We start from the raw sequence: 13,673 nt of genomic DNA on the forward strand, positions 1-13,673 counted from the left end.
TCATACCTTTTTCTTTTCTGAAATTATACAAAATAGTAAGTTACAGACTAAAACTAATAAGAAATCATTCACTTACTAGAGCTGGATTGTTCCTTGTAGCTTATCCTGTGTTCCCTACAGTATATTTTTTCTATAATGGCACTTCCATTGGAGCTGAGGAACAATATGTAATTACATGCTTTGTTATAATTTGAGCCTCTGGGTATCGTATTAGTGATGAGATTTTCTTTAAGCGCTATTCTTTCATAGTTCTTTCAAAAATAATCGCTTCCTCCGATTTCCACAGAGAATCTTAATTATTAAGAGTACAGTCTCTAGCAAGTGCTGTTGATTTAAACAACCAGAATTGAATCACAACAAAGGTTAAAGAGGGAGCATGGTCTGAGTGCAGTAAGATAAAGATTTTTTCATTTTTTTTCTCTCACACTAGATTTGCCTGTGCTCTTGGACAAGTCTTTGAACTGCCTTTCTACGGTGTCGCAACGTATGTTTAGCAGCAGAACAGTGCTAACGGAAGAAGCCTTAACTCGATTTTTCTCTTTTTTAACCTTCAGCAACCAACCTGACACACCTGGACTGAAACCATCCCAGACTTCATTTCGTGCTGCCATTTACCTGCACGACTTCACGCTGGAAGGACGCAGCCCGAGGACGTGCTGTCCTCTGCGCTTCAGGGGGGCTTTGAGAGGAGATTTTCTCAGAAAAGACGACGACCAGAAGAAGGTGGCACTGTTATCGCCCCCGCTCGCAGCCCCGCCGCGGATGGCAGCAGTCGCGGTGTGTCTGCTGGGGCGCTGGGGGCACCCCGCGGGCAGCGCCGGCTGCGGGGGACCAAGACTGGCGGGAAGGCCTCAGTCGAGGCTCGGCGGGCTGCCCCGGCCCGGACGACTCCACTGCCCGGCCGCGATGCGCCTTCCTGGCCGCAGGATAAAACGAAGCCGCTTTCCCTGGGAGTCCCTTCGATGAAACAAGCTTTGCCGGAGAGCTCCCTGCGGAGCGGGAGGGGAGTGGCGCCGGCTCCCTCCCGAACTCCGCTGCCCACGGCCAGGGTACCTCCTCAGGGGACGGGCCGAAGCGAAACCCCGCCCTAGCGGCGGTGGGGAGGGAGGAGCGGGAAGAGGGAGGTGCTGCCGGCGGCGCCCCGCCCTTCCCCGGCTGGGAGTTGCGGAAGCGCAGGCGGCCGGGGCTGCGTCCCTGTCGGACTCTCGGCGGCGGGAGGCGGAGCGAGAGCCCGGGCAAGGCGGCATCCTCCCGAGCGGCCATCGCCGGGGCTCTATGGAGAAGCGGGGCGCGCCGCCCGCCGCTCCCCCGCGGGGCCCGGTGCTGCACATCGTAGTGGTGGGCTTCCACCACAAGAAGGGCTGCCAGGTGAGGGGGCGCGGGTGCCGCCCGCCTCCTCGCTCGCCGGCGGGTGCCCCTCGTCTCCCGCCTCTCTCCTGCGCTTCCTCCCTGCCCTCCGCCGGGTCCCCTCCCCCGCGCTGAGCGGCGCCTGCTCGGCTGCTGCCCGCAGCCGGCGGCGGAGCGGCCCGGCTGCGGCCCCACGAGGAAGGCTTGAGCCCCTGCGGGAGGGGGCGCGTCTGATGGGGCCGGGGAGGCCTTTGCTTTAGCTCAAGGGGGCGGGTAAAGGAGCAGTTTGAAACCGGCGAGGCGCCGCGAAGTGCGTTAGGGCCCCAGTTGGCCGCGGCCTCCCCCTTCCCTCGGGCTGGGCCGGGGGTTCCCTCATCTGGGGAGGCGCGGGGCGGGGGCTGCCCGGCGGGGCCGTGACTCAGCCCGCTCCGGGCAGTTAATGTTCATTGAGCTGCGTACGTGACTGCTGCCTGTCCTGCCGCGGCGCTCCCGCCGGGGGGCGAGGCGGAGCGAGGGCCGGCGGGGTGAGCTCCCCGCTGTCGGTCGAACCTCCGTTTTCCTGTAAATGCTAGGAGACAGTTCAGATCGTGGCACCCGTATCTGCTGTGAGTCGTGCCTGTTTAATGCATTCAGGCAGAGAATTAAGAGAAAAACAAATTACTTTTTAATCTACCTTCTGTTCCTGCCGGCCCAACCGGGCAAGACCGCGTTGAACTCTCCCAGGTACAACTTGTACTCAATCAACCTGATGGCCCCAGGGTGTAAGTCCACCCTTGATTTAAGTTTTCTTTGCGTGTCTCTTCCCTTCTTTCATAAATGCTTGACTGCTTCGTGTGGCCTGTAAGGTAGAAGAATTTTATGTTGTGTATTTCATAGGTATTTTATATTCTGATTTTTTTTTTTTTCCCTCCAACCTTGAAACAGGAGATGCTGTTGCCCAGCTGGGCTGCACACACGGTTGCTTTGCTGTGACAAGAGCAGATAGATATAATGTTGGACTTGCAGTGAGTCTTTTTCCATGGAAGATGTTCTTAGTCGTTACAAAAATTGCCAAAGCAATAATGAATGTGATGGTTGTTGTTATACAAGAATTGGTCTGACATTAACGCATTCCATACAAGGTAGCAGAGAGTTAAATTAATACTTGTTAATGCTTCAGGAAACAGAACAAGCACAGCGTGGTAACATGTAAAACAATTCCTCATACCAACAGAAGTGGAAGTGCAATAACTCACTATGCATTCTTCCATCTCTTTTTCTGAAAGACCTGCATGGTGTTGTAATGCATTCGTTCTCCTCAGGGTGTCTAGGGGCTGTTCACATGTCGATGTTTGCAGGATCAGTTCCTGTGAAGTAATTAGATCATCTAGGTTGCAAGGTTTGCAGTATTTATAAGTCACTTTCTTGTCAAAGACCGTTAGGAGATGAGCGTTGGTTGGGTGTCTGTAGGAGGAAGAGTGCATTTTTGCCCTCACCTTGTTGTTGGCCGTTTGGAAAAGACATAGGTTGGAGACAAAAGCAGAGGTGGCTTTTTTGCTCCTGTTCTTCTCTTGGGGCCTGTATTTCTTTTCTTGTAACATTATGCAGTGTTGATGCAAAGCCAGCCTGCCCCCTCCCCCCCAAAAAAAAAAACAAAACCAAAAAAAACAACCCAAATTATAAATTAGTAGCAGTGAATTTTATCTTGCTGCCAGTAAAATGTTTGTAGAAGTACATTTTCAGGTGGTGTCAAAAATTGGGTCGGAATACCTCTGAACCAAAGTTGTCTTTAATGATTTCAAGAAATGAACTGGAGGAGTTGGAGAGGAAGGTGGTTGGGGAAGGGGATGGGGTAGCTATGTCACAGGGAGAAGAACTGCAGGAGTATAATGACAGTTGGTAGAACCACAAACAGCCAGGCTTCCTAAGGGAAATCTAACCAGAAATCTAATTTTAAATATATTCTACCTCTGACTTAGCAGTTTTGTTATTGAACTACAGAAAACATTTCCTAAAAGAACTGGAGGCAGGGAGCTGCACAGCTATAGCCTAATGAGCTTGACAGTAGTATGCGAGGCCCTAGAGAATTTTTGAAGGAAAGAATTAATTAACAACATGAAACTAAGTAGGCTGAGTCCTACGGGCATTCACTAAAGATAGATCATGCCTGACTGACCTGCATCTTTTGTAAGAATAAATGATTGATTTACTTTCTCTATAAAAGAAAGAGTAGCTCGAATCTGCCTGGAACTGGGTAACAGATCACACAGCACTACAAAAAAAAAAAAGTTTTCCTTTTTAAGGTGGAGATACTGGAGAATTAGTACAAGAGCTGGTACTTGACTAAAGAACAATATGAAGGAGAGGAAGCAGCAACAGATTCCTGTGAAAAGAGAAACTGCTGGTCTGAAAGGTGCTTGCAAGGGGTGTTTCTCAAGACTGAATTTGGGCCCACGTAAGTGGCGCTGGCATCGTTTACACAGTAAAATCTAACTATGATGAGCAAACTTGAGGAATCAGTGTTACAAAGGAAGACTGGAATGTCGTGCAAGAGCTGGATGATAAGGAATGCTGGAATGGTAGAAATGGGGTGCATTACGAAGTCATGCAATAGGAATGAATAATAACAGTGTAGGCTTGGGAATTAACATGAGGAGACCCCTGGAAGAGAAAAGAGACTGCATATGATCAAGGATAAGTCACAGAAGTGGTGTGATTTGGGGGTGAGAGTGGCAACAAATGTGGTCCTATAGTGTAATAATGTTTATTGATGCATAAAAATTCTGATCCATCTTTCAGTGATCCACCGGTCACTTCCAGGAATGCATGAGATAGTCCTTGGGCAGTCTGTTTTTCAGGAGAACGTAGAAGAACTTGGCTAGGTAGGCTAACAAAATGGATTTTGAGGCTGTATTTATATGAAGACTTTGCCTCTGCAAATACGGAAACATTCTCCCCTTTTCCTCTCCTGCCTCTTCACAACTGGAAAGGAGAGGCGGTTGTGTGGTAAGCTGAAATGGCGAACTGAAGTGACCAAAAAGTAAGCCTTGTTTTGGTGGGTTGGTTTGAGCCGGTTGGTTCACGGGCTCTATTTGCCAAGCAGACCTTTGCAGAAGACAGCTACACGGGCACAAGACGACTAGTATGGAGGTGCAAAAGAGTCTCTCTTGAAAGTGGTAGCCTGGGACTTCTCCTTTTGGTTTTCATGTTTAATAATGGCCTTTGAAGTACTCATTGAACCACTGCATTAAATGCAATTGTATTCCAGGATACCGTCAGAAAGTGAAAAATAAGGAGGAAAAAACAACCGTTTAATCTAAAAGACAGTACCGGCACAAGAACAAGTGGATATGAACCATCTGTGGATGCGCTGTAGATTGCATACGAGAAACTACTAATTGCAGAAAGGCAAAGTTCCAAAGCAGCTTTCAAATGGCAGTAAGTCAGAGTGAATTTGAGGAGCTTAAGATCGAGAGATCATACAGCTAGCCTGCCTGTCGTAACAGGAATTTACCTGGTTTGCCTGAGAAGGCTCCTTTCGGGTTCTGTGTTTCCATCTCTGTTTTCTCTGTAGTCTTACTAGTGAATGCATGTGGAGTTAGATGTTTTGACGAATTTCTTGATGCTAGGTTAGCTGACTTTCCCTCTGAAGCTGTAGTATGGAAGGAAGGGGATAGAAATGTACGTGTGGTGTAAAGCTGAAGTGTACAGAGGTGAGTAACTTGAAACTGAGCCCTGACGTTGTGGATTCTCTGTCTGGGATTGCTGTTGGTAACAGGCGTAATTGGATTCTTACGCATTCTTAGGCAAGTGTTTTTCTGGTTAGATCCTGATGTAAGTGTACAGCTCTTTCTGTTGATTAACTTACAGTATAAGAAATGTTTAACCTATAGAGCAAAGGCTTTTATGTGCAGTTTGGAAATGTATAGGAACAGCTTTTTCTTGCATAGACTTGAAAAACAATCCATAGGCATTTGTTTACAAAAAAGAAGGAGAGTCAGGGAATTGGTCCGTTTCTGTGTGCCTTTTGATTGATAGCACGAGCGCAATGATTGTTCCACGTGCTCCTTCCAAGGGCCCACTGTTGGACCATGGGTCTTTTTGCTGGGTGAAGCAGGACTGTGTAAGAGACAAAGTGAAGATTTACCGTACGTACGTTGTTTAGTCTGAGGATGCAGTTTCCCGGGCAATTGTTAAAAACTTGGACTTGCTGCTCACTGTTACGAAGGCTTTGTGCTGCGTGAAAGCAGCACGTTGCATTTTCCGACTAAAAATCCTGAACACATTGGAAGGAGTTTTCTCTAGCAAGTATTGGAGTAAGCTTTTGGAGAAGCTGTAGGCTTTTGTTTGCTTACAGATTGCCAGCCCACTTCTTTGGGCCTCTTAGCTACTGACTTGGACTGTGATACCAGTGAGATGTTCAAAAAGTGCTGGTTGCTGTATCTCTTTGCCAAGGAGAAGAGGTGGTTACAGCAGAGTGCTCAGAGAATGGGAGGAGGAGCTTGGCTGGAAACTAGGTCCACCTAGTATTTGACACGCTCTCAACAGGTCCATTAAAGAAGGGAATGACAATTGACGTGAAGCAGGCATCGTGACAGGTTTCGTTGCTTTGTACGTACCGGCTGACTTATTACGGGAACGCTCCTCAGTGTGTAATTAAATAGTAAATGTCCTGAAATGGGCAGAGCTCATGGGTAGTATTCATTTGATCATGATTTTTTCATACATGTGAAATGAAATTACTAAAACATTTAATTAGGAGTCCAAAAAAATTGCCTTTTTGATACCTGTTTGCTACCGATAAGAGGAGTGGCCTAAGGAGAAAGGAACAGCAAACACAGCCCTTCGTCATATGTAGTCGCTCATACTTTTGTCCGTTAATGTAAAAAAAACAGTTTTGATGTGGTAGGAGTTTCTACATGGTTCTCAGGTTCTACAGGACTCAAGTCATGAAAGCATTGGGGCACAAATTGATAATAAGGGAAGCCTGCCACGGAAATGGTGTGATCTGCTTTGGTGTATCTGTAGCCAGTTGGCTCATTAGTTACTGCAGCAGGTTCCTGGTCCAGCTCCCTGGCTCTTGTTATGTTCTGTTGATCTAGTGCTTCAGCATGGGATGGTAAGACTTGGATTTCGGGGTCTTCTTTTGGAGCGGCTGATAACAAATTCGTCAGTAGTTTTCAGGAGCTGTAGTAGTAACTGGCTAGTGATTTTAGAGAAAATAAAGAGAAACGGGTTTTTTTCAGAATCATGAAACAATTCCTCTCATTACAGGTGAGCAATAAAGCACTTAATTTGCCTTACAGCATTTTAATTTTTGAAAGCATTAAATGGTGTGGGAAGTCCTTATCTATCTTATGATAGAGGTCTTTAGCAAAAATGTAATCTGAACAGAGCTTGACTAGTAGATGTAAGTTGTGTGTTGAAAAATACAAGGAGAGACCTTCGCTTTATGGTGAAGATGGAAGACTGAGAGTCGTGAGGTGTAGTCCTCCACTAGTGATCCTGTGTGCCATGATCCTCGTTTGAGCTTTGTCTCCAAGTTTTATTTACAGGGGGAAGCAGAGAGATAATAGTCTCTGAGTGTGTAGGAAGGCTTAAAATATCCCAAGTACTCTAAAAATCATTCATTTTGAAGACAAAGTTAAGATGAGAACTGATTTATTTGAAAAGGAGAGGAAGGAGAGTTTCAGCAAAGCTGGAAAAACTTGCAGGTAAGAGAGCTACACACGAGTCCATGTAAGCCCCCTGGCTGGTTGCTGAGCCAGTAGGTGGTCCCTTTACTACTGTACTGCCTGACCTGGCTCAAGAATCCCCATCTCCTCTTGGTGCTAGGAGGCTTTGAGGCTATTACATCTGAGTAAACTCAGGCCCTGTGTCACCACCAGTCAGGCCATACATAATCCCACTTCACTTGGGGCAAGGGCCAGCTTTTCTGCACTCAGGGTCCTGGGCAGTTCTGCAGATCGCCTCTGACCTTGTGCAGTGGGTGACCATTGTCTCGCATGTCCTCTCAAGGGCTTGAACATGCTCCAAATTGCTCTTGACTTTCTTAAACATACACACTTCTTACTGTGTTATAAAGTGTGTGTAGTGGGGAAAGTGCTGTGTGTGTCCTGGACTGCTCACATTGCTGGTCACTTTTGTTTGCTTGGGATCCTTGCTCTGTAAAATAATGGCAGCTGATCTTGACCCACTTCTCTGTACGCCAGTGGAGCATGACATTTCAAACTTGGTGTCACAGACATGGGAGTGGATTATTGTAAATACTGAAAGGCATATTCCTGTGGAATTCCAAAGTTTGTCCTAAGGATCTTCAAAGTACTTTAACTTTTTAATGTAAATGTGATGTTTGCTTTCTCCAAAGGAGTGTCTGAGTTGCCTGTCTGTCTGGGTATGTTTCTGTGTGGACTGTGTTTGAAGACCAATCCCCCTGTCTTGCCTGACCATAGGTTTTCTTCCTGGCGTGCAAAGGAAACTTAAGATCAGGAATGAAACCGCTGATACCTAAGTTTTAGAGAAGAGCCTGAATATGATCTTTGAGAGGGAAGAATGCCCTTTCAGACTTCTTCCCTTCTGAATTGTGTATGTGCTCCTCCTGTCATTTGAGAGCTTCAAGTACGTGAGCTCCAGAAGGTAATGCTTGTTGCAGTTTGCAGAAATCAGCACGTAACATGGCCTGAGTAATCCGTGCACGTGGCCTTTTTCACTCGTGTCTAGAGAGTGTATGAGGGCTCAAGAGGAATGTCTCCAAGCAGAATTGTTGGCAAGTTAGGCTTGACTTTGTTTGCAGAACTAGGAGGTGTCTAAGGAACGAGCAAGTTCAGTCTGCTCTTTTTATCAACTCTCTTGAGAACTGCCTACGTTTCCATGTCTCCTGCATCCTCTATTGTAGCACTTGCTTCCAAGAGGGAAATACTGAAGTCGCTGTCTTCAGTAGATTCCATGGGCAGCCTTTCTGGAGGCATCTTTGTTTTCTTTTGTTAAGGGGAACATTTCTAGCCTGTCTCAGTCTCCATTTGTTTGCTGTCTTTCTTCTAAGACTCGGCTATACTGGAGAATAACTTTTTTCTCTTCTTGATCTTTGCCAACCCAGTAGTTGCTGTGATTCTGTTAGATGTGCTTGATGCTCTTACCATGTAAGTGAAGTATACGTTTTGTTGTCTTTAAAGTCCTTGTGTCTTTGTTTTGGGGGAGCACAGTAGGCAGGTATTATGCAATAGGTAATCTTCTCTAGTGATTAAACAAGATCTTGTTAAAGGAACAACAGAAACAAAAAGTAACTTGAAAAGGAACTAGGCTGGAATCAAGCCGAAGTGCTTTGTTCCTGGCTCTGTTGATGATAACATGTAAACATTAGCACAATTCCTTTGTTTTTATTCCGTGCTTATAATAATATTATTTAAGCAGTTTAAAGGACCGTTATGAGCATGAAATATCTTGATGAAGTTAATCATAGCATACATCGAGTATCAAAGATTATTAGCCTGTTGTCTAAAATATGTGGATTTGCTTATGTTCAACAGGCTGAAACTTTGAAAGCAGCTTTTAGCTTTTATTAGAAAGGCTATTCAAATTAGCATGGAGTGCTAATTGTTTTAAATACACAATGCATTGCTGAGTACACACGTAATTGATATCTCACGCTTCTGTAAACAATACCACAGATTCTGATCTCTTGTGCAGAATTAATGATGGGTTCCACTCTTTGCCTGTCATGTAATCCACTTACTTAGTATTTTATGTTCATTGTTCAAGAAAAACTCTCAGGTATGGTGGCTTTTTGTTTGGTTTCTTTGTTTAGTTTTTCAAGCTTTAAAGAGCACTATGCTTTGGTAATCTTGCAGTTGCTTCCTTGAAGTCCTGGACAGGAAGTAAAGTATTTCTTTGAAGGATTCCATACTGGATATTTTCTCCGTAGTTGCCCTGATGTGTGAATTGAGAGAAGTTTCTTAAATACCTGTTTGCAGTTATCTAACACGTCCCAAAGTTATCATCGTTAACTTTCATCTTATGATCTGTCTGTTCTTTGGATGTGTCGTAACATCCAAGTAGTTACTTAAACATTCTGTACCAGGAATCTTGACCTTTCTCTTGAATAAATGAATGAATGCTAAATCAGTAAAATACATATTTCTATACCTCTGTCACACCCTTCATCTACCTATTTCAGGATGCTTTCAAATAGTAACTTGGACTCTCTGCACTTGTATAAAGGTGGCAATGTAATTTACATACATATATAATAGCGGGAGGTTCAAAAGTGTAAAATCACTGAACAGAGGTCACTCCAGTTGGAGTAAATTGGAACTTGAAGTCTCAACTTTGTGTTCCCTATCCTAATATTGCCTTATTTTATTATATGTGTCTAATTTTGGTAATCCATCCCGTAGCTTGTATTTGGTGCTGAATTATTACACTTAGGCAGGCGTGTTGTTTCTAAAAGCACTCTGGGAAAGTTATGGATAGAAGATATGAAAGCAAGTTCCTTGCCTGCTCTGACATGCTGGGGGGATAGGGTACGGGGCTGCCTGCTTCATTGGGGTTACCTAGAGCAGAGCATGTTCTGCGCTTCATGATGTTACTGTGTTTGTGTAGCTTTTTAGCCTCATACTTGGTACTGAGCCAGATTTCTCCACTGTCAGGAGTAAATCTAATGTTGAAACTTGTAAGGAAGGAGCATGTTCACTAAGAGCCATTCTGGGACCATCAGACGTCCCATGGTAAAGAACCTGAATGCTTGTGGGCTCATAAGGCAAGGTGATTGCTCGCTTGGACTGCATCAGTTCAGCAATATATGCTATATGAATTACACACAATGGCTGTTTCTAAACTGACGAGTAAATGTGCTTTAAAGCGTGCCTACAGTCCTGGTACTCCATTTTCCCAGGAAAAGGAGGATTCATCGTACCGTTTGACAACTCCCTGCCAGCCTGCAGGGGCTCCTTCCCATTGGGAACCAGGGCATGCAGCAGAGCTGGGGAAAGGATGCGCATCCGAGCCTCGTGTGTGATGAGGTCTGGGTGCTGTCCTGGGGGAGAGGAAGTGCCACCGGTCCCTGTAGCTGGGTGTGTCCATTAAGAGCTGATGGGCGCAGCAGGTTGTGTGGGTGAAAAATTGCCTGCTGCCGACCCAGTCTATACTAGTTGCTGTGTTGCGCAGACATCAGTTAGGAGTAGAGCTGAGGGTTGCCCTCTCTTGTTTCATTAAGGAAGGTGTCCTCTCTGCTACCTTGTGTCGTCTTAAGAGAGTTCATCTTGTATGAATTCTAACTTACTTTGTGTAAGATCACGAAGTCTTGTCTTGGGGGCACAGAGTTCCCTAGCAAGTCCCCTAGGCTGGAAGGGTTGCAGTAGTGTTATGTTCCTCTTCTGGGAGGAGTGTGGGGGTTTTTTATGTTGTTATTTACTTTCTTTGAGGAAACTGATATGAGCAAAAGTTCCAAAGCACAGGATTTCTCTCTGACTTGGACTGTATGACTATAAAAATAAAGTGTTAAGTAATTAGAAAGAGTGTCTAAAATGCATGCTGGCATGACTTTGAAAACAAATACAAAGGTTTCAGTGTTTCAGGTTATTTTATCTTTTAAAGGCCTAAGAGTCAAAGCTTTACTAACCTGGTCAGAGTTTTTGAAGCAAACTTGAACGGTTATATTGTGCATCTGTAGCAATACAAGCAGCGTCTTAGAACTTGTGTAAGTGGCTGCTCTATAGCTTTAGTGACATGGGAATGTGAGGAAGTTCCAGTTTCAGAAACTGGAAGGATAGAAAAGACTATGCCCTACCTCTTTGTAATACATGAATTTCCTTCGCTGTTACTATGTGTGTATGTAATGGATTTAAAAATATATTTATATGAGTATATCATGCATATTTATATAAATATGTATATGTAGAATAAATATGTATGTGTATTATACATAGTTATTACACATATACATATTTATATAAATATATAACATATATTTAAATATCTGGTGTTAGAGGTCGCTATGTTACTGCGTAGGGATTATAGTCATATGAATGGGCTCTTCAACTTGCAGATCCTGATCCGTTGGTTCTGTCATACAACAATGGGGAAAGTTTGTAATTTAAATTTGATTAAATTGTGATTTAATAATAAATTGTTCTCGGTGCTAAAAGACTAACAATGTTCTTAGATTTGCATTTGGCTGCATGCTGCAGTTTTATGGTGATTCAGATAAAATCATTGGTGTGCTGGTTTTCTCTGGATCTGGCTATGCTAGGACTAATATATCAAGAAAACGTCTTTTAAAAATCCCTACTTTGAGTGAAGAACAAATACTGACTTATTTGAAATGAGCGATCAAGTTTTAGGTGTAATTTTAATCTGTTGGGGTTCTTTGGTCACTGCTGCTTAGCGTTATACTAATACTCAACATCCTTCTGGTTTTCTTTCTTAAATGAGAGGGGAAGAGTTGGTATCCTCGAAATGAAATGTGTTGAAATGATTTATGAAGGCATAGGTTTTTCTAAATAGGAATGTAATGAGTGGGTTTTGCTGATCTCCTTTTCTTCATTTGAAGCAATTATTCTACCTATTTGTGCAGTACAAGCAATGGGAGAGATCGTCAAAGCAATTATTCAGAGAACAGAAAGGGTTCACTCCCTGTAAATTAGATTCTGTAACTTACTGAAAGCATCCTTGTCCCTAACATAATACTGTCATTCTAAATATTTCAGATTTTTTTAGGCATTTGAGATTAAGTCCTCTGTCCATTGAACCAATGGAAAAACTTATTTGGATCCAGATTTTTTTCATTTCTAGTCTGAAGAAAAATCTTCCAAAATACCCATATTAAAGAAGAGAGCTTATGTTGTGACTGTGCTGAGTAAGAGGGGTTAACTTGTAAGTGGAGTAGTTTAAACATGTGATAGTAGATGGAGTGGGGAGGATGGGGAGTTTATACTGACTTGCCAGCACATTTTAAATTATCACTGTTCAGTGTTCACTGAGGATCTTACTCTTACTATGATTGCTAACACTTAACACTTTTCACAGATAAGGAAAACAACTTTACCTGAGTATAAAGTTCACCAAAAATTAATGCCAAGTACCTGTCTAATGTTTGAGTGTGATAGTTTAGGTGCACATGCATATATATTTTGGAAATTCCTCTTTTATCAATGTCCTTTTTTAACCTCTCTTCTGACTGTGTACTTGTAATTTAGTAGAAGACAATATCAATGCTTTTTTTTTTTTTAAAGAAAAACTATCATGTTAGTTCCTAAATGTAGGAACTGAAATACGTTTTTCCTTGCCTGCACTCATCTTTTCTTACTGTGAGTTAATGAATGTCTAGTAAATTTATTCTGGCTAGGAAGTCCCTTTAAAGAGAAGGAACCAGAACAGATGGCCTGGATGTTTTTTTTTTTCATTCCACAAACAAGATAGGACTGTGTGTCAGTAGGTGCTTTGCATCCAAACCGTTAGGTTCAATACAAACTGCATATAAAAGGTTAGTTAACGCAGCAGAATTACAGAAAAATAAAAATGTCAGTTCCAGAAATTCAGTTGTACTTCAATTTAGGGAGTTTTTTAAAATTATATTTTATTTTAACTTGGTAATCCACAAGAGTTGAAATACTTTGTGTAGTGAAGAGCACAGTTATTTATTTCTCCACTGAATCACAACATAATATTCTGTATTGATTTTAGTTCTGAAATCCATCAAGATCTATCTGCTTACAGAACAAGACAATCTGAACAGGCAGAAGGCATTGCCATCCAAACCCCTTGACAGGCACAATCAATGTTTCTGGCTGTAATGAAGATCCCTGACGCTTGGAAGCGTAAGAAATGAGTGGAGATTCTAGTTCATGTTTTATGTAGTTTATTCTGAAGTCTCTGAGGAGTTCAGCTTTGAATTTTAATTTCATTTTGTTGAGGAGTCTTTTTTTTAATTTACTTGAGGAGACCAAAAACTGTAAAACCTGCTCCGGCAGTCACCTCTGAAAACTTGCATGTATTTCTTTGTTCCTATTGACTACTGAGCTTTATTAAAAGTCTTTATTTCTCATATTTGCAGACATTTTTTGTAATGCATATATGTATTAATGACAAACAGGGAAATTGAAGTGCATACTTATGCATGCACATGCATATATGTATGGATTTACATGAAAATCCATTGTATTTAAATAAAAAATGAGCTCCTCTTTCTTCATTCTGTGGAGAGGGAAAAAAAGCTGTGAGACAAGTCTCTTCCGTAGTCCCATTCCTCTGTCATGCTTGGTCTTGGGTTTAAAGTGAAAGATGAGAAAAAAAATAACTTTTTTTAAGTTGCCTTAACTAGGAACACTATACTGTACCTGCACACACAGGGT

At 43.0% G+C, this 13,673-nt stretch overlaps 1 protein-coding gene across 1 annotated transcript in view; it reads left to right on the top strand.

The window, feature by feature from the left end:
• The first annotated feature begins 1,166 nt into the window (after positions 1 to 1,166).
• Positions 1,167 to 13,673, top strand: part of AVL9 (AVL9 cell migration associated) — a 42,093-nt gene continuing 29,586 nt past the window's right edge. The window contains exon 1 of the mRNA XM_075143042.1: positions 1,167 to 1,368. Coding sequence (XP_074999143.1) covers positions 1,276 to 1,368 — 93 coding nt within the window. The 5' untranslated portion in view covers positions 1,167 to 1,275. The remainder of the gene's footprint in view (positions 1,369 to 13,673) is intronic.

The sequence above is a fragment of the Calonectris borealis genome, chromosome 2, assembly GCF_964195595.1.
Source record: "Calonectris borealis chromosome 2, bCalBor7.hap1.2, whole genome shotgun sequence".
In the NCBI taxonomy this organism is placed as follows: domain Eukaryota; kingdom Metazoa; phylum Chordata; class Aves; order Procellariiformes; family Procellariidae; genus Calonectris; species Calonectris borealis.